Below are 24,020 nucleotides of genomic sequence, written 5' to 3'. Positions count from 1 at the left end.
CTGTGGTTTTGCGGCCAACTCCAAAAAGGCGAGTTGAAAAATGGAGCTCAGGGGCACTGCAATTCACAAACCTGCAGTGTTATAAGTGATAACAATTGTCCAAAAATATACTGAGGTAAGGAAATGAAGAGGATTTGAGATCAAGGCAGTATTGGAGGAAACAGTTTTCAAGAGGTAGATTGGAGTCGCCTTTAAAGCACCTGAAAAGCGGCAGAATTTCAACAATGATGCAGTTGGCCCAAAAGGGCGTATGCGTTTTTTCCCTGAATATATTCAGGGAAAAAACTCATACGTCCTTTTTGGCCAACGAAACAAGCGGGCAATGCACATCAGTACTACAAAGAAGTCTCACTTCGCATCGGTCAAACGGCCATCGTGAAAAAGTGTAAAACCCAGAAATAAAGGATAAGCCATGGAGAAAAGGGAGCCTTGTTATGCTGGTGGAAGGGATGTAAATTGCAAACGGCCACTCTGCAGAAGTGTATGGTGTTTCCTAAGACATCTAAAAAACAGAGCTACAGCGCATACGGCACTTCCACTCATGGGCGTGTATCTTAGCCCTGACCCTGCGGCGGAGTCTGGATCCGGGCCAGCCACCGCCAGAGCGTCTGGTGTGCCGCTGCCTTCCAGAGCCGCCTTCTGGCCGCCCTAGCCCCGGCCAGGCCGGCGGGGAGCGCCCCCTCTGGCGCGCGCTGTGGTGGGAGGGGCCTGAGGAGGTGGGGGCCTGCAGCGGTGCCCGGCCGGGGCGGAGGCGGCCTCAGCCCCGGGCGACTAAAGGAGAAGGCGGGGCGGGAGGCAAAAAGCGTACAGCACCCAGTAGTCTCAGGTGGTCTCCCATCCAAGTACTAACCAAGCCCGACCCTGCTTAGCTTCCGAGATCAGGCGCGTTCAGGGTGGTATGGCCGTACGCAGGGTTGGGGACCGCGGGCTGCCTCTTGAGGCCCAGCTTCTCTGGCGCGTGCGCCTTACCGCCAGCCCCGCGGCCAGCCCGCCCCGGCAGGGCCCCGCTGCCCGCCCAGCCAGGGGAATGGAGGTCTCGGGTACCGCGGGGTGGTGGAGGGGTTGGCGACCTCCCAGCCCAGGGCGGGAGGGACCCAGCAAACCCTTTGGCGCTTGGCGCCCCGCCCCAGATCCCGCACGTCTCTCACAGGGACGTGGCCCCGGAACATGTCCGGGGACGTGACAGGAATCATCTTAGCCAACTCAACCCCAGACATTGTGCTCCAGGATACATGCTATGTAGTAGCACACTTCCATGACCTAATGTCCATGGGAGCAGTCTTCACTATTATGGGAGGCTCCTACACGGATTCCCACTATTCTCAGGTTTTACAGTTAACTCAGCATGAGCAAAAATTCACTTCACAAGTATATTTGTAGTAGTAAATATGACTTCCTGCAGCACTTTCTTGGCCTCTCAGGGATGTCACTACGTTAGTCTGTGTGCCCTGAGGCACACACAACATGAAATATTTTGTCTTTAGGCTCATTCATCTCAGTAGCAGCAGTAATGCTAATACTCTTCATATTTTGAAAAGCATTTGCATCTAAACAAGAAGTCTTAGCAGTGGAAACTCCTACTCCTAACCTAGAATGGTTACACAAATGCTCTCCACCATATCCTATGTTTCAAGAATCCTATCTATGTAAGTGTAAAATAAGGAAGGACTCAAGTCCTTTTCAACCAGTTTCAAGCCAACACCATAACAATTATGCCTTTCTCAATAAATGAGATAAAAGTAAAAAGTAATGTAGATTGGTCAAAGTTAAATCATAGGCTAAAATCCTGTATATCACTATGGCATATAAATTTCATCTAGGTTCTCAAGATACAACATCACCGATTATGGAAGAACTTTTACATTTTCATCATCACACATTACTAGTGATTTTTAAAATAAGTTCTCTAGTCCTCTATATTATTTCACTAATATTGACATCTAAACTAACTCATATACATACAATAGATGCACAGGTAGAGAAAATGTGAACAATTTACTAGCCATTATTGTAATCTTAATTGCCCTATCATCATTGTAAATCCTCTACATGATACATGAAATGAATAACTCTTTCAAACCATAAAAAACTATGGGTCAGTAATGATACTGAAGCTACAAATACACAGATAATGAAGATTTAAATGTTGACTTCTCTGTAATCCCCACATCGGAGCTAAAACCAGGAGAATAAATACTGATAGAAGTCAACAACCGAGTAGTTAGAGATAGTCATTGAATATTAGTTTCATCTGAAATTGTTGTACGCTCCTGAGCTGTTCCTTCTCAGGCCTAAAAAGAGCTGCTATCCCAGGACGCCTAAATTAAAGAATCCTAATACCAACAGGACCAGGCCTATGTTGTGGACAAGGGAGCTCGTTTTTGTGAGTTCAAGACTGGACAGAGTGATATGGCTGAGATATGGAGTGAATCTGGAGCCCATGGGGATGCACTTTCCAAGCTCCAGGATAGGAATGGGGCCTCTAGGGTGCCACGCCACCCACCATGCCCTCCCAAGCAGGATCTTGGCAACATTCTCTGTCAGTGATGAGGCAGCCCTAGCATTTGTCACGCCCTGATGTTGTGTCCTATGTGGGCCCCATGCTCTTGGGAGCACACCCCACACTCTTCAGGTCCATGCTACAGGGTCCTTCGTGCCTCAGGAGTAGAGACCACAGAGCAAGCAGTTCCCGCCCCAACCAGCAGGAGGAGGGGAGGAGAGCAAGGGCACCAGGGGAATCTCACTCAGACAACAACAGCCCAGCGGTGCCAGTGGGGGCAGTGATGATGCAGATGAGGCACAGACCAAGAGATGGGACCAGAGGACCCAAAAGGCAGCTGGTCAGGTCCTGGCTCATCTGCACCCCGGACACCTTTGTCCCTCATACACCCCCTTCCTCATACACCCTCTCCTTAAATGCAAATTCTTCAGATGCAAACAGGCAGAGCTTCAGACTGAAAGTCAGCTCTTCCAAAATGACCCGTGAGCAAACACTGCAGGATTCCACTCCAGTGGGTGCCCTGGAGTCGACAACTCAGGGACTGAAGTGGATATGGGGGCCAGGGCAGCGGGAGGGAATGGAGAGGGAGACTCTCATGGTTGTGGAATTTGGGTTTTGCAAGATGAAAAGTTCTAGGGGTGGTGGTGATGGCTCCACGAGAAAGTGAATAGATCTGATGCCTCAGAAACGTGCACTTAAAATGGTGATGATGGTAAAGGGTACGTGACGTGTTTTATTTCACTTAAAATAAATTCTTAAAATTATGTCTTGTTAATTGAGATTCCATTTTGACTCCTCTTCATCACAGATGTTGGAGGCCCAGACACAGTCTCCTACCTTAGGGGCCATCACGGTACCCTCACAGAGCATGTGGGAGACCATTCTTAGGGGGGGGCGCTAGTCTGTGCTCAGCTGACCTCTGTCCAGGGGGACGCAGGCCGTGGTGACCCCCATAGATTAGGCATATGATATGCTATGATATTAATAGGATACCACCAAGTGTTGTCACTCACCAGAACACAGAGTAGCAGCACACTCAAACATGACTGACCTCATATGATTGTGACCAGATTAAGAGAAGTAAAGGAACCACAGGTTAACTAGGGCAACACCGTTAATGCAGTTTGGAAATCTCAAAGGGGACAGGACGCAGTGCAGGCAAAGAGCACATATGCAGTCTCCCCGTACATGTGATCCTGACCCATGAAGATGTGGTAAGACGCACACAGTCCCCGCACCCTATACCTGGGGTCACACATCCACACTCACCAGGGTGACACACCTCCCCAGACCCTGCACCTAAAGTCACACCTTTTCTCTCAACAGGTGACCCCTCCTCCCCAGACACCTCCACCTGGGTCACATGTCCATAGTCCCAGGGTGACCTCACCTCCGCAGACCCTGCACCTGGGGTCACACGTCCCCTTGGTCAGGACACCATGGCTCTGCTGGTGGCTCCCCTAATGTGGAAACAAGCTGGGTTCCTGGGACCTCCTGGGATGGGAAAAAGTGTCAGGTGGGTCTCCTCTCACCACACTTGTCCCAGAGAACTCCTCTTTTCCCTTTGGTTCTGTGTGATTTTAACTGTTTTTAAAGCTTTCATGCTAGAGTTGAACACACGACCTTGGTGCTGGCAGGCTCAGTCCTTTCTCGTCTCACCTACATATTGAGAAAACTCACAGGGCAGCAGGGCTGAAAGCCAAGGGGCAGCTCTGGACACTGCTGAGTAGGGACAGTAGACTGGAAGGAGAGGTCAGCAGCAGCCTCAGCTGTTACCCATCGGCCTTTTGCCCACTCTGAGGTATCCGGCAATCAATTCACCAGCTAAACCTGCCTCTCTATGCACCATGTACATGCTGTTGAATTGGAATTATTGCCAGGTAGCCCTCCTGAGGATTCTCCACGAGCCCCAGGGAAGGTGAGCCTTGCAGGGATTAAGACGAAGGCCCTGACCATAGCACTGACCCTTGGGAGGACCAGGTCACCACACTCAGAAGAGAAGCTGTTATGTAGACAAGCCCACCTCAGCTCCAGACCCCGGACATCTAAGCACTGACCTTCAGATGCAGGCATGGAGCTTCCCAGTGCTGAGGCCAGGCCGGGTCTCTACCCAGGTCCCTATAGTCCTAGCACAGACATGGTCAGGTCGAAATGTTCTTATCATAGACAACACATGGTTAGCTCTAAACATAATCAGTAGACGGGACATGCAGAGGTCTAAATGTACCACATAGACAAAACTTGATCATGTTTAAACTAGCTTAGGGCTGATCTCATAGGAGGTACAGATCACACACATGGGTCTCTCATCTTTGGACACCCACATCAGGAAACTGAACAAAATCTTTGTCATTAATCATTTCAACAGGCAAAACAGAAATGTTACCAATTTCTCTGGCCACCTGATGGTCAGGATCCACGGGTGAGCCGTGAACTTCTTCTTATAGTGCAGCCCAGTCTGCTGCAAGGACAGACAACAAGTGGCCTGATTCCAGCCTCCCAGGCTTCCAGAAGGAGGTGGCCACACTGGAAGCCCAGGCAGGACAGTCCTGCATGTTCCGGGCCGGGAGATCCGGTCTGTCCATTCCGCTGGCCGATTCCAGGCAGGGCGCTCAGGGCCGCTGAGAGCCCTGCACTCAGGTCCTGCTTCCCTGCAGCGTGTGCGTCTGTGTGTGTGTGTAGAGGGGGCGGTGGCTGATGGCTCCCATGGCTTCCGGTCAGGTGACCTCATGCCCTGGGGCTGACAGCCAGCATGGACACTGAGCTGTCTTCGAGGGGAGGCACGGGGAGAAGTAGGGACACAGAAGCCATTGGAGAGGAGAACCCACCGTGGATCTCCTTGCACACTGGCTCGCCCCACCCGGGGACCCGCCTGCCCATCGTGGGCAGCAGGTCACACCCCAGCCCCCCACTCCTGAGGGCAGGGCACCTGCTCTTCCCACAGCACAGGGTCTCACATGAAGGAGACCCAGTGGGGACTGTCACTGTCACTGCCCCACTCCTGATACTGTGTTTGGGGAGAATGAACCCCCTTGACTGGGCGATGGGACCCTGTGAGGAAAGAGGTGGTGGCCCCATCCAAGTCGGGGCCTGGCTGAGAGATGGGAACACAGGAGCCAACTGCAGGGCCTGGAGGCCAGGCTAACTGGAGGGGCACCCCCAGCCTTGGCTGGGCTCTCCAACTGTGACATTGTAGCTTTAGGGGACCTGGAGCAAGTGAGTGAATGTAATGGGGGTCTAAACTGGACCCTGAATGGGGCTTAAAGAAGGTATGAAGGATGTTACTGAGGTAGTGACAGTCATTGGAAGACTAACTCTGTGTCAGGCCATCCTGCTCCATCCATTTAAATCCCTGAGATCTGTGACCTTTACGTGGCTATGCAGGATTGTTAGAGCAGGTACGTGTGGACATATCTGGAGCACAATTCAGTCTGCAACCAACTTGCAAGTGGTTCCAGCAAACACAAAGGTGTGCACCCAGGCAAGCGCAACACACAAACATATGCACGTGCACAGCACAAATATATTCACACACTAGCATATGAACACACATGCATGCATATGCCCATACACACACTAATGTGTGCAAGTGCACATAACTATGCACATGCACAGCATATATATGCAAACAGTCACATGCACACGCATAGCACACACACAGGGAATAAAGTGAATCGGTAAAGCATTCATTCCTGGACACAAGTGAAGCTGACATGTATTTTTGCCTTTTCTTAGCTTTGATGTTTTTCACAATAAAAAGTTTATGAAAGGGGCTTCCCTGGTGGTGCAGTGGTTGAGAATCCGCCTGCTGATGCAGGGGACATGGGTTCGTGCCCCAGTCCGGGAACAGCCATATGCCACGGAGCAGCTGGGCCTGTGTGCCATGGTCACTGAGCCTGTGCGTCCAGAGCCTGTGCTCTGCAACAGGAGAGGCCACAACAGTGACAGGCCCACGTACCACAAAAAAAAAAATGTTTAAGAAAAAAGTTAATGGCAAATGACTTTTTTTTGCGGTACACGGGCCTCTCACTGCCGTGGCCTCTCCGTTTCAGAGCACAGGCTCCGGATGTGCAGGCTCAGTGGCCATTGTTCACAGGTCCAGCCACTCCGTGGCATGTGGGATCTTCCCAGACCGGGGCACAAACCCATGTCCTCTGCATCCACAGGCAGACTCCCAACCACTGCGTCACCAAGGAAGCCCACAAATGACTTTTGATTCATAGGACTTTCTGACGTTATTCCACAAATATTATGACAGGAGAAATGAATATAGATATTACATGTGTCCACTAATGGATGAATGGAGAAGAAAAACATGGTCTATCAATACAAGGGAATGTTATTCATCCTAAAAAGGAAGGCAATTCTGACACAGGCTGCAGCAGGGATGAGCCTTGCAGGCATTATGCTCAGTGATGGAAGATAGACACACACAAAAAGAAACAGTGCTTGATCCACTCATACAAGGCCCCTAGAGCAGTTGGAAACATAGAGACAGAAAGTAGGATGTTGAGTTCTAGGGGCTGAGGGAGGGATGATGGGGAGTGTGTGTTTAAGGGAGATTGTTTCAATTTTGCCAAATGAAAAAGCTGGAGGACGAGGCGGTCAGGTTTGCACAACAGTGCGAATTACTTCTTGACCCTGAAATGTGCACTTAAAAATGGTTGAGATAGTAAAGTTTACGTTATGTGTATTGGACCACAATTTTTAAAACTTTTATAAAACTACATGAAATAGTCCATGAATACTACAAGATGCACAACTTCTCTAACACCTGAGGGATTAAAACCGTAAGAAAAATACTGTGCATACACCTACCAGAATGGCAGACATGAAAGACATAGTATCAAATATCAGCAGGATGTGGACCAATGGAAAGCCTGGTACGCAGCGGGGGAACGCAACCACTTCTGAGACAATCGGGCCTCAGATAGCGAAGTCCCTGCACAACACAGACCCGCAGTGCTCCTCCCAGCTGAACACAAACCCACCAGCCCTGCACCAGAACACATGGACATGGACTCCGCAGCCACAGGAGCCAAACCTGAAAGAACCTGAAGGCCACCACAAGCGGATGCAGAAATGAACCATGCACGCCCCTATGAAGGGATACTCCACAGCAATGGAGTACATTTTGTTTAAAGGTAGTAAAACTATAAAAATTATTTTTGAAAAAAAACTATAGTCACAGATGAAAGAATCTATAGTTCTGGCACCTAGGGATTGTCAAATGCTCCTAAAAATGGATTGTTGTGGAAATGTTTATTATAAGGAAATTGACATATTCTCTAGGAAGGATGGCGTGAACGGGCCTGCTACATTTTCTACATTGAAGACATATACAGGTTTTGATTCTACTTCTGTTAAATCAAGTGGGGCTTCATTGGATTTCTGCTACTGCGGAGATAATCAAATTCTGGGTAGGGGTCAGGATAAAATTAGCTATAGGTGTTCTTGTGTAATAATTACTGTTGAAAGTGTAAATGATCCATTTATTAGAAAGACTGAGAATAGGATAACTGCTACATTACTTCGTATGAGATTGTCTGTGCTATTGTCCCTAGAGCTCCAGTGAGTGAGTATTTTGAATGTGAAGCTCATCCAGATCTGAGGAGGGAATAAATGGCTAGGTGTGATATGACTAATATAAATAATATGACTACATTCATATTAATTAGTGGATAAAATATGGGAAGAGGAATTCATTTTGTGAGAGCCAGGGTTAAGGTTAGCATTGGAGCAATAATATATAAATAGATGATGTTGATGGACATAGTGGTTCTTTAAAAAGTAATTTGAATACCTCAGCAATGGGTTGTAATAATCCATGGGGGCTGATGATTTTTGGCCCTTTCTGGATCTGTATATAGCCAAGGATTTTCCATTTAGTTAATATGAGTAATGCTATGGTGAATTAAATTGGGTAATTTGTGAAAGAATGTTGATTATACACATATTCTTAAGAAGAGGACTTGAACCAGTGCACATAAAGGTTTCCGTATTACATAAGTGTCGGGCTCTGCCACCATAACAAACCCTGATCTACAGTAAGGTATGTATAAATTAATTGAATGTAGATTATATCATCATTTAGTTTGAAGACATTTTGTAAAGTAAGCCGAATTGCTCTTGTCCTTTCATACTGGAAGAAATCTGCAATAGACAGAAACCAACAAGGATGACTCCAGTGTGAACTCAGATCACGTGAGAATTTAATCGTTGAACAAAGAGAAAATTAATAGCAGTTATACAATTGAAATGTCGTGATCCAGCATCAAGGACATAAACCATATTGCCGATAAGAACTCCAGAATACAATTCCACTGTTATCCCTAGTACAACTTGTTCCATTGATCAGTGTTTTAGAAGAACAGGTGATAAACCATTTTGACTAGTTGGTCTACATTTTAATCACTCAGAGGTGGGTTTATTCTCCAAAAAATAAATGGCGCACGGGCTCAAGACGCACCGGGTTCAGTAGTTGTGGCACTCTGGCTAAGTAGTTGTGGCCCACAGGCTTAGTAGCTCGGTGGCACGTGGGATCTTCCCAGACTGGCGATCGAACTCGAGTGCCCTGCACTGGCAGATGAATTCTTAACAACTGCAAGACCAGGGAAGTACCAGAATCGCAGTCACCCTTCTAATATACCTTAAGCCCAAAGAATCCATGGAAAACTGTTACAGAAAATAAGACAATAAAATATTTTAAGGACTCTAACAGAAGCAATAGTACTCAGTTCATATAGACACATCCCAAGCAGTTCCAAAGTATATTAAAATGGAGGCTGCAATTTAAAAGGAAGATGAATTATACCCACAAACTCCCAATCTGTCCTGAAACGTTGCAATCTGAAACCCTATTGTAGGAAGCAGAAGATTCCAGGAGACATTCTGCCAATGAAGGACTCTAAACCCTCTGGTTGGAGAAGGAATTCTGGAAGGAAGGTATCCTCACCCAAGGAGAGCAGGTTGCTATACTTCTCTCACATCATATCCCTGTAAAATTCCTCCTGATCTTGGTCCAGGCTTTCTCACTCCTCTTGAGAGAAATTGATGGCCACATCCTGGAATATCAGCAGTCCTTGAAATTAAAAGTACACGTGCCCTGTGGCCACGGAAAGAGTTCATAATGTGACCCAAGAAGAAAACAGCAAGTTAAGAAAACTGGTTTTGATTTAGAAGAGTGTCTTCCATTATTCAATTATATATATATATATATATATATATATATATATGTATACATATATAATATATATATATTTTTTTACAAAGTAACTTTCTCTACCTTATTTCTAAGTACAAGAAAAGAGTATGGCATGTGATCCACAAAACCAGTATAGAGACTATACTTATCTGGAAAAGAAATGATAAAATGATGGTTTCAAAAGAGGCATATGCATTTTTGAGTCTTTTATTTATATCAAAGTGGATAAAATGTGTGTATTTCTCAGACAGAGAACACATGTCGAGGTAGAAATGTACCTTTCAACTCTTCACGGGTATACAAGTTCACTGGAGAGATTGTAAAAGTGCAGATTGTGTTTCAGTAGGTTCAGTGGGCCTGAGTTTTATTTTTTTAACAAGCTCAATTTAAACTAGTGATGTCACAGTCTCTGATTCATTAAGGACAATTGTGAAGAGCAGAGACATAATTAGAAACGTAAAAATTCATATTTAACTTTGAACTGAAAGAGTTTTATGGATTTTACACATTTAATAGGATAGTAAGCACAGCAACAACAATCATTTGTGAATATTTACTATAGACTGTATCTTTCTAACATTTTTGTGTAGGATTCCAGGAAAAAGGCCTGGGCTGTGGCCACAGTGGGCGGGGCCCCAGGCCGGGCACCTCCAGGACCCCGGATGGGGCCCCGCAGTCCTGGTGGCTCCTGCCCTGGGCGCCCCCCTCCCTCCCGGAAGGCATCAGGTCGGAGGGCCCCATCCCCTGCGCCCAGAACAGAGCCCGCGTTTCCGCAGAGCTGGAACTCCCTGCTCGGGGTGTCTTCCCTCAGCCGTCAGGGAACTGCCCTGGAGCCTGAGGGGAGTGCGGCCTCACTGAGGCTGCCGGCTCTGAAGGGGCCCTGGCGGATGAAGTCGCGACAGTCGTGGGGACGGCGGGCCGGGTAAGTGGGCGCGGACCCTCTGCCTGGTCCAGTGCCCGGGATGCCGCGCAAGACCAGTTTCTGAGGGGCAGGGTTTTGCTGCCACCCACCGCTGCTGTGCAGAAAGAGCTGACCCCAGCGTCTGGTCCCAGGAAACTTCGGTCCCTCCTCTCGCCCCCACCCTCGGCCTGGCTCACGGGGTCTTGGGGACGTGGGGAGGGGCTCGGCCTGAGCGTCCTGAGGGGAAACGGGGCAAGGGAGGTGCAGGTTCCGGCTGCGGCCGAAAACTCCTCCCAAGGCTCACAGGCCCCTTATTCAGCGGAGCCCCTCTGCACTCCTTCCTCCCTGAGCTAAAGTACCCTGGGGAGCAGGCAGGGCGGGGGACTGGCACAAGTAATGGGGAACATCCAAAGGTGATTGTTAACTAAGGAAAACCAGCTCTCCCAAGGTGAGGAATGCAGCGCTTTTCTTTGTATGGGAAGATGCCAGAGTCTGGGCTCACTGAAATCCTTCCTTTGATATGCACCTCAGCTCTCTGGGGCCAGTATTCTGTATTTGCATATCGTGAGTTCCTCAGGGCCCGCCAGCTCCCATTGGAGGGCTGCAAGTGCTGATGACTGTGACGTCCTTTGTTTACTGAGATGGCAGGGAATATTCCCTTTCTCACAGGCTTGAGGGGCAGACAGTAAAAAAGAGTCAGAGAGTCTCACTCGGCATGTACTTTGGTTTACATATAGGTAATATTTATACTTAATTGTGCTAATAGAGTTTCTCAAGTCCAATCACCTTGTACGCCTGCCCTCTAGGTATTAATTTCAGCAATATCCTAAGATAAACGCTTATAGAATTGACTTAATCCAGTTAGATAAGATAATAATTTTTAAAGGAAACCCAATAGAAATATAACAACGAAAGCTTTACCACTAAAGGCTGGGTCTGGAACAACGTAAATAAATGTTCCATTGTTAAAATAGTGAAAGATGTATTCAATAGAAATATCAACAAAAATGACAAATAGTAAGGGTAGCAGAATGATAAAATGTTCTATCTTTATCATTCAAGTGGCAGAAAATCATTTATTAGTAGGCACTGGGGCCAGAAGATGCCTGAATTTATATCCTAGGCATATTTGTGCAGTTGTTTCAACAAGTAACTGAAAGACAAAATGGAAAAACAAGGAGGTTTGTGCCTGCGATCATGTTGATGTGAAACCAGGGATGGCCACCTTGTGCCAGGTGAGTTAAGTTTACCTGGCAGGTAGGCCACAGAGCTCCTGAGAAGTCAGGGTTGGAAGTTTTCTGCTGGGTGCCCCTTAGGTTCTGTGACTCGATTGATTGTGAGTCATGTTTCGGGAAAGACCTGATCACAGGAAAAGGGTGGGAACAGAGTGATTTGGGGAGCAGCTAACCACATTCATCACAGCTCATGGCCTGAATGAATTTTACAGAAACAGGAAAAGAAATGCTTCTTATGGAATCAGAGAATGTGAGCGCTGGACAATCCCAGGAAATGAGGAACACCCATCCCATTTTCCAGATGGGCAAACAGAGGTCCAGCAAGGTGAAATCCCTCACCCAAGTTTCACCCGTCTCTCCTCCCCACTACCTGGTTCATGAAAGCAGGACTCTTCCTGTCTTGATCACTGCTGAACCTCCAAATGGGCCAGGCATCTAGCGGCTGCTCCAAAAATTTCTGTTGACTGTAGGAACATTGCTGTTTCTTTCTTTCTCACTCTTATTCAGGATTGGGCCAAGAACTCCCCAGGTTGCAATGTAATTGGATAAATGTAGATATTAGTTGAGTTTTGTTGTGATGAGGACTTAGGCTATGAAGGTAACAGACTTGGTTCATAACTCGGTTCTGTCACTGAAGAGCTGTTTGGCTTTGGGAAAATTACTAAACCTCTCTGAGCTTATTTCCTCATTTGTAAGGTGGGGATAAATCTACCTGAGCCAGCAGAGCACCTGCATGAGAGATGTGCACGAAATATCGGTCTTTCTCACTCTCCCACGGCATCTCTCTGTTCTTCCCAGAGAAGTTGTATAGAAGGATATAATTCTTTTAAAAAATAATTAATTAATAAATTAATTTTTGTCTGCGTTGGGTCTTCGTTGCTACGTACGGGATTTCTCTAGTTGCAGCGAGTGGGGGTTACTCCTTGTTGTGGTGTGCGGGTTTCTCACTGCGGTGGATTCTCTTGTTGCACTTGTTTTAGAGCACTGGTTTTAGAGGTGTGGGCTTCAGGAGTTGTGGTCTGCAGGCTCAGTACTTGTGGCGAATGGGCTTAGCTGCTCTGTGGCATGTGGGATCTTCCCAGACCAGGGCTCGAACCCATGTCCCCTGCCTTGGCAGGCAGATTCTTAACCACTGCATCACCAGGAAATTCCCAGAATCGAAGTTTCTCTTCTAATATACCTTAAACCGAAAGAATCCATGGAAAACTGTTACAGAAAATGAGAAGCAATAGTACTCAGCTCATAGAGACACATCCCAAGCAGTTCCAAAGTATATTAAAATGGAGGCTGCAATTTAAAAGGAAGATGAATTATACCCACAAACTCCCAAACTGTCCTAAAACGTTGCAATCTGAAACCCTATTGTAGGAAGCAGAAGATTCCAGGAGACATTCTGCCAATGAAGGACTCTAAACCCTCTGGTTGGAGAAGGAATTCTGGAAGGAAGGTATCCTCACCCAAGGAGAGAAGGTTCTTATACTTCTCTCACATCACATCCCTGTATAATTCCTCCTGATCTTGGTCCAGGCTTTCTCACCTCTCTTGAAAGAAATCAATGGCCACGTCCTGGAATATCAGCAGTCCTTGAAATTAAAAGTACACGTGCCCTGTGGCCACGGAAAGAGTTCATAATGTGACCCAAGAAGAAAACAGCAAGTTAAGAAAACTGGTTTTGATTTAGAAGAGTGTCTTCCATTATTCAATTATATATATATATATATGTATACATATATAATATATATATATTTTTTTACAAAGTAACTTTCTCTACCTTATTTCTAAGTACAAGAAAAGAGTATGGCATGTGATCCACAAAACCAGTATAGAGACTATACTTATCTGGAAAAGAAATGATAAAATGATGGTTTCAAAAGAGGCATATGCATTTTTGAGTCTTTTATTTATATCAAAGTGGATAAAATGTGTGTATTTCTCAGACAGAGAACACATGTCGAGGTAGAAATGTACCTTTCAACTCTTCACGGGTATACAAGTTCACTGGAGAGATTGTAAAAGTGCAGATTGTGTTTCAGTAGGTTCGGTGGGCGTGAGTTTTATTTTTTTAACAAGGTCAATTTAAACTAGTAATGTCACAGTCTCTGATTCATTAAGGACAATTGTGAAGAGCAGAGACATAATTAGAAAGGTAAAAATTCATATTTAACTGTGAATGAAAAGTGTTTTATGGATTTTACACGTTTAATAGGTTAGTAAGCAAGCAACAACAATCATTTGTGAATATTTACAATAGACTGTGTATCTTTCTAACATTTTTGTGTAGGATTCCAGGAAAAGGGCCTGGGCAGTGGCCACAGTGGCCGGGGCCCCAGGCCGGGCTGCACCTCGAGGACCCCCGATGGGGCGCTGCAGTCTTTGCCCAAACTAATGAACAGTTGAAAGTCAAATGCAATACTTCATCAGACGACGTAAAAATGCTTGCACGCTGGCAAGGATTGTAGAGAACACAAATAGACCCAGAGCAACCTTTGCCAAAAGAGAATACTGTGCTCAATGTACAGCCATAGCTCTTTTCCATATGAGCAAACAGTCAGGAGGATAAAAGAACTTGGTCAAACTCACACAAGTAAGTAGGACAGAATCTCGTCTGTCTGTCCTAAGCGTTGTGTTCTTTAACCACCAGGCTAGCTTTTCTCAGATCTGATTCATGCATACTGTAACCATATAGCTCTGTTTGCCTTGAATCTTCCCTGTTTATACGTATGCCTGCTGCCGTTTTAAATACGGCTCACTCTGACTGCCCAAAGCAACCGAGAAGGCACAATCATTTGATCACGATATACATGGAGCACTGTGCTGTGATTACCCAGGAAGCTTATTTAAAAAGTGCAACATAGGGCTTCCCTGGTGGCGCAGTGGTTGAGAGTCCGCCTGCCGATGCAGGGGACACGGGTTCATGCCCCGGTCCGGGAAGATCCCACATGCCGCGGAGCGGCTGGCTCTGTAGGCCATGGCCGCTGAGCCTGCACTCCGCAACAGGAAAGGCCACAAGAGTGAGAGGCCCACGCACCACACACACACACACACACACACACACACACACACACACACACACACACACACACACACACACACACACACACAAAAAGTGGCAACTTCCTGAGCCCTACTCCAAATCTAGATAAGTTTTCTGAGGGTTGTCTCAAGAATCCAGGTACAGGTCTTTTTAAGTGCTTTTGTGGAACTCCCCAGGTGAGTCTCTCACTCTCCGAAGTTAAGAAACTGTTTATTGGGCCTTCCCCAGATGCCCAGCCAGGTCCTGTTAAGGTTGGAGTCCCCACACCACATCACAGGGATGCTCCCAGCCAAGTCATCTTTGGAGCCTTGGAGAAGCTGAATGGTCTCATGCTGGCCCACCTGCCACGACAAACCTCCTCCAGAGCATTCCCCTTCACACTTCACCTTCTACCACTCCCAAAGGCAGTCTGCTGCAATGAGGCCTGACTTTGTCTGTCCTAAGGGGCACCCGCTGATTCAAGCACTTTAGGAGAACAAGGTGCTGTGCTTCTCAACCAGGGTGGCCCAACCTCTAAAATGGTAGTCCAAGCAGTCTCTACCTCCTGGGCACATCCCCTCTGCAACAGCCCAAGTACACGAATGTCCCATCTTTGCTTTCTCAAGGTCGGCAACAGGGAGTCCCCTCCTAAAGAAGGTTCTCTCTCATTGCCACACTATCCAAGGCTGCCCCAAATGTGCTTCCTCCCTGTGGGCCTGCTCAGGCTAAGGGCAGAGTCGTCTCTGAGTCGGACCAAATCGTCTTAGTAACAACTCTTCACGGTGTTGACCATGTCTTTCACGGGGGCTGCTGCTGAGCCTTTCTCTCATCCTTTCATGGTGGAGAGAGAGAGAGGGGATTCTAATGATTCTTACCTCTAGGGGAGAGGGCGAGTGTCATGATTATGTGATCATTCGGTATGATGTCCTTTCGACAGGAATTTGTTTGGACTTTCACGTTAAAGTGGGCCCACCATTCCCACTTTGTGAGGTCATTCAGCACCCTCATTTTGCACCTTTAACATCTCTCTCAGTATCACCTTGGAAATGTTTGAAACGGCATGAGTTTGTCCTCACGTTCCTATCAGCTGGGAATCCGGGGCCCCAACATGAACCTAACCATTGAGCACAACACCTCTCCACGACCTGTGTAACACTGGGTAGGCCTCTTCACCTCTCGGGTTTTTGAAGCCCTCGGGTGTAAAAATGGGAGGGTTCTATGAATCTATATTTGGGGCAGGACAAGGTCGAGAAGAGTGTGTCTCTGCTTTTATTCTTCCAAAATGGAATGTCTGCCCTCTCTTCCCCATGGGTCCACATGTCACTTGTCCTTCAGGCCCACTGCCAAGGAGCCTTCCCTGATTCCCCAGTCCACACAAATCTCTGCCTCTTAGGGTCAGGGCCGTACAACCTAGCTGCCTCCTCACGTTCATCTTGCCTCTCAAGCCGATCTCAGGATGTGGGTCTCTCTTGCCCTCCTGTGGCCCCTGGGGCTGTGCCAGCCCACCGGCATGCCCCACGTGGGGTGTCTACTAGACTAGGGCATGGATGGGGAGGCCCCGGCGTGAGGGCCCAGGCAGAGTACCTCTGCCTCCACCCTGCTCTCCTCCACAGAACTGCCCCTCCTCCTCAAGCCTGACCCCCAAGTCACAGGTTTCATACGATGACCTCACTGGCTAGTGAGGACCTCACAGTCCTTCTCACTGTTTCCATGGCAGTGTAACTGTGCAAACAAAGTTTGCTGCCCTCAGAGAAACTTCCCTACTGGTTCTCCACCAGAGACCAATCTCTTTGGTTGTCTGAGACAGAATGTGTGACCGGATCCTCTACACATATTCCAACCTGTGCTCTGTTCCCTGGCTGGGCGGTGCAGGAGGAACAGCGAGACCGGGCATCTGCGGAACAGGCCTGGGGTACACACAACCTCACCTGGCTGCCACGTGTTTCTGTGGCTCTTGCCCACTACGTACACCCGAGTGCTTTCCCAGATGTAAGTAATACCAGTGTGACCTGGGACATCTTCAGGGTCCCACAGTGCTCACTGCTGAGGACAAGTGAAAGGTCAGCCCCGGACTAGTGTGCAGGAAGCTTCTGATCTTTATAAATATAGCCTTCCGCTTTGGGCTACAGGATGCTTCCATTCAGACCCTTTCCTGATGGGCCTCTTAGCAAAAGACAAGTGCGTTGTTGTGGGCAAGTGGTAAATGGAGCAGTTTGAGGAAGAGGGCCACTCTTGAACCACACCTTCAAACCCAGGCACCTCTGTGCTGGCACGGAGACATCGAGATCGGTCCCCTCAGACACATCCCATACTGAGCTGCTGAGTACTAGGGGAGAGGGTGGTGCCATAGTCATGGGAAGGACGGAAGAACCAAGGGGCGGGGGGTGATGAAGTGCTAGTGAGACCGGAGGGCTGAGGAGATGGTGCCCCAGGAGGCTGGGTTGATGTGAGCCTAGATATGGTACCCAGAAGCCGGGTTCTGAGTCTCCTGTTCACTCTGCCTCAGTAGTGGACCTCGTGCTACTCTAGATACAAGGATCCCAGGGTGAGAGTTCAGTGTGTTTGAAACAGGCAGTATACATGGGGCCCAAGAGGGGTGGCCAAGGTGGGAGTGGTCCTGAACCAAGTTATATTAGATGATTGTTTTCGAAATCTTGAAAGGCATTTCCATGAAAGCCTCAGAAATGACAGACAGCAAGAAATGGTTGGTTTCTCTGTTGTGGAAGGGACAGATGGAGAGGATCATGAGTGCAATGACTTTCGGCTTCTACTGTTTTCCCTGGAAACGGTGAAGACACTTCCTCATGTGCTGCAGCCGTAGGCTCCAGGAATTGCCTTTGCAGCCAGTTTCCCTTCTCCAGGGACTCAGAGAGGTGATGGGCCAAGGCTGTGCTTTGGATGTCCAGTAGATGAAAGGTCTTCGGCCAGAAACTGGGAGAGACTTGAGAGAGGGAAATCCTGCCAGGAGACTGTGTACAGCCGAAGGGACTGATCACTTCTGATTTTCTTTGCAGCAGCAGCGGCTCCCGTTTCTCCTCCAACACCTGGTCACTACCACGTCCTCTACCGGGGATGTGAAGAAACGCAGTTGGGCTGGCACGGGGAGACCTACTGCCTGGCTGGTGGCTACCGGGCCTACGGGGACGTTCCTTTGGCCACACCAGCAAAGGTGGAAGCCAAGAAGCCAGTCCCCAGACGAGCTCTGAAGAGAAAGCGTGCTCCGGAGGAGTTGGACGGAGATCTCTGCTGCTCCAGACCGAAAATCCGGCGATTGCAGGAGTCAAGCAGCTTACTAGGATTACAAGGTGCTGTGATGCTCAAGCAGAGTGGCCCCACCTCTGGGCACATCCCCTCTGCAACAGCCCAAGTACACGAATGTCCCATTTTGGCTTTTGCAAGGTCGGCAACAGGGAGTCCCTTCCTAAAGAAGGTTCTCTCTCATTGCCACACTATCCAAGGCTGCCCCAAATGTGCTTCCTTCCTGTGGGCCTGCTCAGGCTAAGAGCAGAGTCATCTCTTTCCTTCTCTGAGTCGGACCAAATCGTCTTAGTAACACCTCTTCACAGTGTTGACCATGTCTTTCACGGGGGCTGCTGCTGAGCCTTTCTCTCATCCTTTCATGGTGGAGAGAGGGAGAGAGAGGATTCTAATGATATTTACCTCTAGGGGAGAGGGCGAGTGTCATGATTATGTGATCATTCGGTATGATGTCCTTTCGACAGGAATTTGTTTGGACTTTCACGTTAACGTGGGCCCACCATTCCCACTTTGTGGGGTCATTCAGCACCCTCATTTTGCACCTTTCACATCTCTCTCAGTATCACCTTGGAAATGTTTGAAATGGCATGAGCTCTTCCTCACGTTCCTATCAGCTGTGAATCCGGGGGCCCAACATGAACCTAACCATTGAGTGCAACACCTCTCCACGACCTGTGTTAACACTGGGGAGGCCCCTTCACCTCTAGGGTTTTTGAAGCCCTCGGGTGTTAAAATGGGAGGGTTCTATGAATTTATATTTGGGGCAGGACAAGGTCGAGAAGAGTGTGTCTCTGCTATACTTCTTCCAAAATGGAATGTCTGCCCTCTCTTCCCCATGGGTCCTCATGTCACTTGTCCTTTAGGCCCACTGCCAAGGAGCCTTCCCTGATTCCCCAGTCCACACAAATCTCTGCCTCTTAGGGTCAGGGCCCTACAACCTAGCTGCCTCCTCACGTTCATCTTGCCTCTCAAGCCGATCTCACGATGTGGGTCTCTCTTGCCCTCCTGTGGCCCCTGGGGCTGTGCCAGCCCACTGGCACGCCCCACGTGGGGTGTCTACTAGACTAGGGCATGGGTGGGGAGGCCCCGGTGTGAGGGCCCAGGCAGAGTACCACTGCCTCCACCCTGCTCTCCTCCACAGAACTGCCCCTCCTCCTCAAGCCTGCCCCTCAACTCACACGTTCCTTATAGGACCTCACTGGCTAGTGATGACCTCACAGGCCTTCTCACAGTTTCCATGGCAGGGTAACGATGCAAACGTGCTGCTGCCCTCAGAGATACTTCCCTACCGGTTCTCCACCAGAGACCAATCTCTTTGGTTGTCTGAGAGAGAATCCCTCACCAGACCTTCTGCATTTACTCTAACCTGTCCTACGTTCCCTGAGAAGGCAGTGCACGAGGTACACCGACACCGGGCATCTGTCCAAGAGGCATGGTGTACGCACAACTTCCCCTGGCTGCCACATGTTCCCTGGGGCTTGCCCAGCACATACACCTGAGCACTTTCCCAGCTGTAACGAATACCAGTGACCCGCGGCACCTTCAAGGACCCACAGTGCTCACTGCTGAGGACAAGTGAAAGGTCATCCCTGGACAAGTGTGCAAGAAGGTTCTGATCTTTATCAAAGGAGCCTTCCCCTTTGGGCTACAGGATGCTTCCATTCAGACCCTTTCCTGATGGGCCTCTTAGCAAAAGACAAGTGCGTTGTTGTTGGCGAATGGTCAATGGAGCAGTTTGAGGAAGAGGGCCACCCTTGAACCGCACCTTCAAACCCAGGCACCTCTGTGCTGTCGTGTAGACATCTAGATCGGTCCCGTCAGACACATCCCATACTGAGCGGCTGAGTACTAGGGCCGACGGTGGTGCCCTATTGATGGCAGGAGCGGAAGAACCAAGGGGGCGTGATGAAGTGCTAGTGAGACCGGAGGGCTGAGGAGATGGTGTCCCAAGAGGCTGGGTTGATGTGAGCCTAGACATGGTACTCAGAACCCGGTTCTGAGTCTCCCGATCACTCTGCCTCAGTATGTGGCCTGTTCTAATCGAGATAAAAGGATCAGAGGACTAGAGTTCCGTGTGGTTGAAACAGGCACTGTAAAAATGGGACCCAAGAGGGGTTGCCAAGGTGGGAGGGGTTCTGAACCAACTTATATTAGATTACCTTTTTCCAAAACTTGAACGATATTTCCATTAAAGCCTCACAAGTGACAGACTGCAAGAAATGTTTTCTCTGTTGTGGAAGGGAGAGATGGAGAGGATCATGCTTGCAATGACTTTCGTGTTCTACTGTTTTCCCTGGAAACGGTGAAGGGACTCCCTCATCTGCTGCAGCCATAGGCCCTAGGAATCGCTTTTGCAGCCAGGGTCCCTTCTCCAGGGACTCAGAGAGGTGATGGGCCAAGGCTGTGTTTTGGATGTCCAATAGATGAAAGGTCTCTGGCCAGAAACTGGGAGAGACATGAGAGAGGGAGATTCGGCCAGGAGACTGTGCACAGCAGAAGGGACTGATCACTTTTGATTTTCTTTGCAGCAACAGCGGCTCCCGTTTCACCTCGTACAGCTGGTCACTGCCACGTCCTCAACCGAGGGTGTGGGGAAACGCAGTTGGGCTGCCATGGGGAGACATACTGCCGGGCTGGTGGCTACCGGGCCTACGGGGATGTTCCTTCGGCCACGCCAGCAAAGGTGGAAGCGGAGCAGGAGCCAGTCGCCAGACGTGCGCCCAAGAGAAAGCGCGCTCCGCAAGGGTCGGACGAAGATCTTTGCTCCCGACCCCAAATCCGGCGATTGTAGCATGGTGCCAGGAGGCGGACTCCATAGAATCTTGCTGGCTGAGCCATTCTCAAGAGAGGGCCATGGCAAAGCTCACAAGGTTACCACCCGACCCCCACACACAACCCCCCATTTCCTGCTCCCCAAAGCAAGAACAGGATGGAGAGTCAAGCAGCACACACCCTGCCCCGAGATTCACATGCTCCTTTATTCCCAGCCCCTTCTGTCCCCAGTGGCGTCCCCTACTGCTCGGCAAAGTGTTTTTCTGTAACAGATTTCTAAAGGTCGCCACAGCTCAGACTTAGGTCACTACCCCTGTGCTAGGCACTCCTGCCACCCGGGAAAGGTTCCAAAGGTGGAGCAGCTCCAGGGGGTGCCAGGGATCAGAGCAAAAACTTGAGAGGCTGGGGATGAAGGAGTTTGGGCACAGTCCCGAAAGCATCTCAGTGGTTGAGCTTCTGTGAGAAGGCACATCCCCACTGTGTGGGGAGGTGGTGGGGGGAAGGGGTCCCTAGAGGAGGCAGCTAGGGGGAGGGCCTGAGGCTGGAAATGGGGAATGGCGTGCGGCCTCTGAGCGAGCACAGGCACTTAGCCCTTGAGGTTTCTGGGAAAGCTAGAGCCACAAGAGCCACGAGAGAAGGCAAGTGGAGCAGCAGAAGCCAGGTGCCAGATCTCTCCTCAGAACCTATACTTCTCCACGAGGCCGGGCCTTCCACGCTGAGGTAGGAGCGATCCTGGCCAGAAGGACAGCCAGCGGCAGCTCTGGGAGGAAGGGTGCTGCACTGGGGGCTCTGCTGCCATGGAAATGATTTCATTTCCTTCCACTCAAATACCGTATGGACTGGGTTCCTGCTCTGGTGAGTAAAAGGGTCGCTGACTCTCCCCAGAAGGTTGTTCAGTTCACATCCCCAAAGTCCCTCTATTCGGGCCCTGGGGGGATGTAGCAACTCCTGAGGGCGCTCTTTCCTGAGGCTGGCTGACCGAAGTGGGGGAGGTTCCTGATAGGTCCCAGGTGCTGGTTGAAGTCCCCAGAGAATGGTCATGAAGGCTGGAGAGTCAAGTAGGTGGAGAGAGAAGGCCGGGGGCAGAGGGCCCCTACCTGAATCCAGAGCTCACAAGGTTATTACCCCCCACCATTTCCAGAAACTATCTCTTCCCCCATACCAGCCCCAATGGCCCGGTACCGGGAAACCGGGAGCCCAGAGCACTTGTGGCCACAGAGACACTCGCAGGCAGCCCTCGGCGTGGGCTGGGCCTGCTGCAGGCGGATGGGGAAGAGGTGTGCTCCCGGGAGGCCTCGGGCTGATGGTGGCCCCCTGAGAGAAGCACCCCAGCTTGGACAGGAAGTTTAGAGGCAGGGGAGAGCAACCTAGGGCACCCCCTCAGAGCAGTGGGAGTGGGAAGAGGGCCGGGGGCAGAGGGCACCCGCGATGGGAGGCCAGTGGGCTCTCAGCAGAGGCCAGCTGAGCCCGCGGGACTTGCCTCTGAGCAGGGGCCGGGAGGGCAGTGCTGCCCTGTGGCTTCCGGGCTTCGTGGATCACGGCTCTCCGCACACGGGTCGTAGGGTCCTCTGACCCTGCATCGCCTCCCTCACCCAGGGCCCCTCGCGAGGCCGCGCCGCTGGGTGGCCTGTGTCGACGGGCACAACCCCATCACCCGCCCCTCTCAGAACCGCTGCCTCTGCCCGCCTGCCTGGCCCTGTGCAGCTTGCGACCCGGGGGGCCTCGAGGGTCCCCGTGCACTCAGCCAGCGGCCTCTGCTGGGTCTGCTGCTCCTGCTGGGTCTGCTGCTGCGGCCGGTAACCCGTGTGCACACCACGCCGGCCACCTGCAGCACCCCAAGTCCGCGGGAGCGCACACGGGCCCTGAAGCGGGACTTCCCGCTTGTGGACGGGTGGCTGCAGTGTGTGAGGGCTGCTTGGGGCCGTTGGGGGCCTAGCCCGGCCCTGGGCAGCAGAGGAGGTCCGGAGGTGCCCACACAAGCGTGGTGTGAGGCTCCCTCAGGCTGCCCCAGGCCAGGCAATGTATCCTGCCTGATCCCAAGACCTAAGGGGCCCACCTATTTGCCTTGACCTCCCTCCAGCCACAACGACATGCCCCTGGTCCTGAGGCAGTTGCACCACAATGGGCTCCAGGCTGTTAATCTGCGCAAGGTCAGCCACGGCCACACCAGCTTGGACGGGCTGAAAGACGGTCTCGTGGGTGCGCAGGCACCAAGGGGACACACAAGGTGTCCCCGTGGCTGCTGGGGAATAGTGGGGTAGTTTGGGGGCTTCCGAGACCACAGGTTAGTCACATTGGAACTATGTTACCATAGTGACCTAGAAAGTGCCATGTCATGGATGCTGGGGGCTACAGGGGTCACCGTGAGCCACCCTGATGGGCATCCAAGTACCACAGAAAAAAACAATGCGTTACAGGTGACTTCTGGGCACAGTGAGCGCTGTGCCAGCTGAGGAGGCGATGACAAGCCCAAGGAGTTCCAAGCCCCAAACCAAGCCCTGGCCTTCCCTGACTTCTGGTCAGCCTACGTCCCACGCCAGACCCACCAACGGGATGCCGTGCGCCTCACCCCGGAGCAAATCGACCTCATCCGCCTCACGTGTGCCTCCTATTCTGCGCTGGAGCTTGTGACCTCAGTTAAAGGTACACGGGGGACTTCCCTGGTAGTCCAGAGGTTAGGACTCCATGCTTCCACTGCAGGGGGCTCGGGTTGGATCCCCGCTCACCGGGGAAGAGGCTCAGGTTCAAGGGCTCCTGCTTTGAACCATCTTCTACTCAACATGTAGAAATCAAAGCCTTCATCTGCCCTCCTAAGCCTTGTCCTCTCTCTCCAATTATGGAGTCAACAGACACTTACTGAGCCCCTAAGATATGTCAAGCACTGGTAGGCACTGGACATAACCTGATGAGACAGGAGGGAAAGGTTCAGTAGAACACAGGGTTATAGAAAAGGCACTTAAAAATATGTGAGAAATTCAAACTGTGTATGGTGCTATGAAGGAGCAGTTATGTAAGGCTGTGGGAGTCTACGTCAGCAGGAAAGAGATGGATGCGGCTTGAGGAGGGCCTCCCTTAAGAAATAAACTCTGGGGACTACCCTGGTGGTGCAGTGGTACAGAATCCGCCTGCCAACACTA

The 24,020-nt window shown here is 50.1% G+C and overlaps 1 protein-coding gene and 1 pseudogene across 1 annotated transcript in view; one reads left to right on the top strand and one right to left on the bottom strand.

The window, feature by feature from the left end:
- Positions 1-801: 801 nt before the first annotated feature.
- Positions 802-910, bottom strand: LOC131766025 (5S ribosomal RNA; annotated as a pseudogene).
- Positions 911-4,347: 3,437 nt separating this feature from the next.
- LOC136792075 (dipeptidase 2-like) overlaps positions 4,348-24,020 on the top strand; it is a 34,959-nt gene continuing 15,286 nt past the window's right edge. Inside the window, 4 exon segments of the mRNA XM_067006902.1 lie at positions 4,348-4,418; positions 22,715-22,774; positions 22,964-23,090; positions 23,397-23,546. Of these exon segments, the coding sequence (XP_066863003.1) occupies positions 4,348-4,418; positions 22,715-22,774; positions 22,964-23,090; positions 23,397-23,546 (408 nt within the window).

The sequence above is a fragment of the Kogia breviceps genome, chromosome 11, assembly GCF_026419965.1.
Source record: "Kogia breviceps isolate mKogBre1 chromosome 11, mKogBre1 haplotype 1, whole genome shotgun sequence".
Classification (NCBI taxonomy): Eukaryota; Metazoa; Chordata; class Mammalia; order Artiodactyla; family Physeteridae; genus Kogia; species Kogia breviceps.
This window is presented reverse-complemented; position numbering and strand designations above follow the sequence as displayed.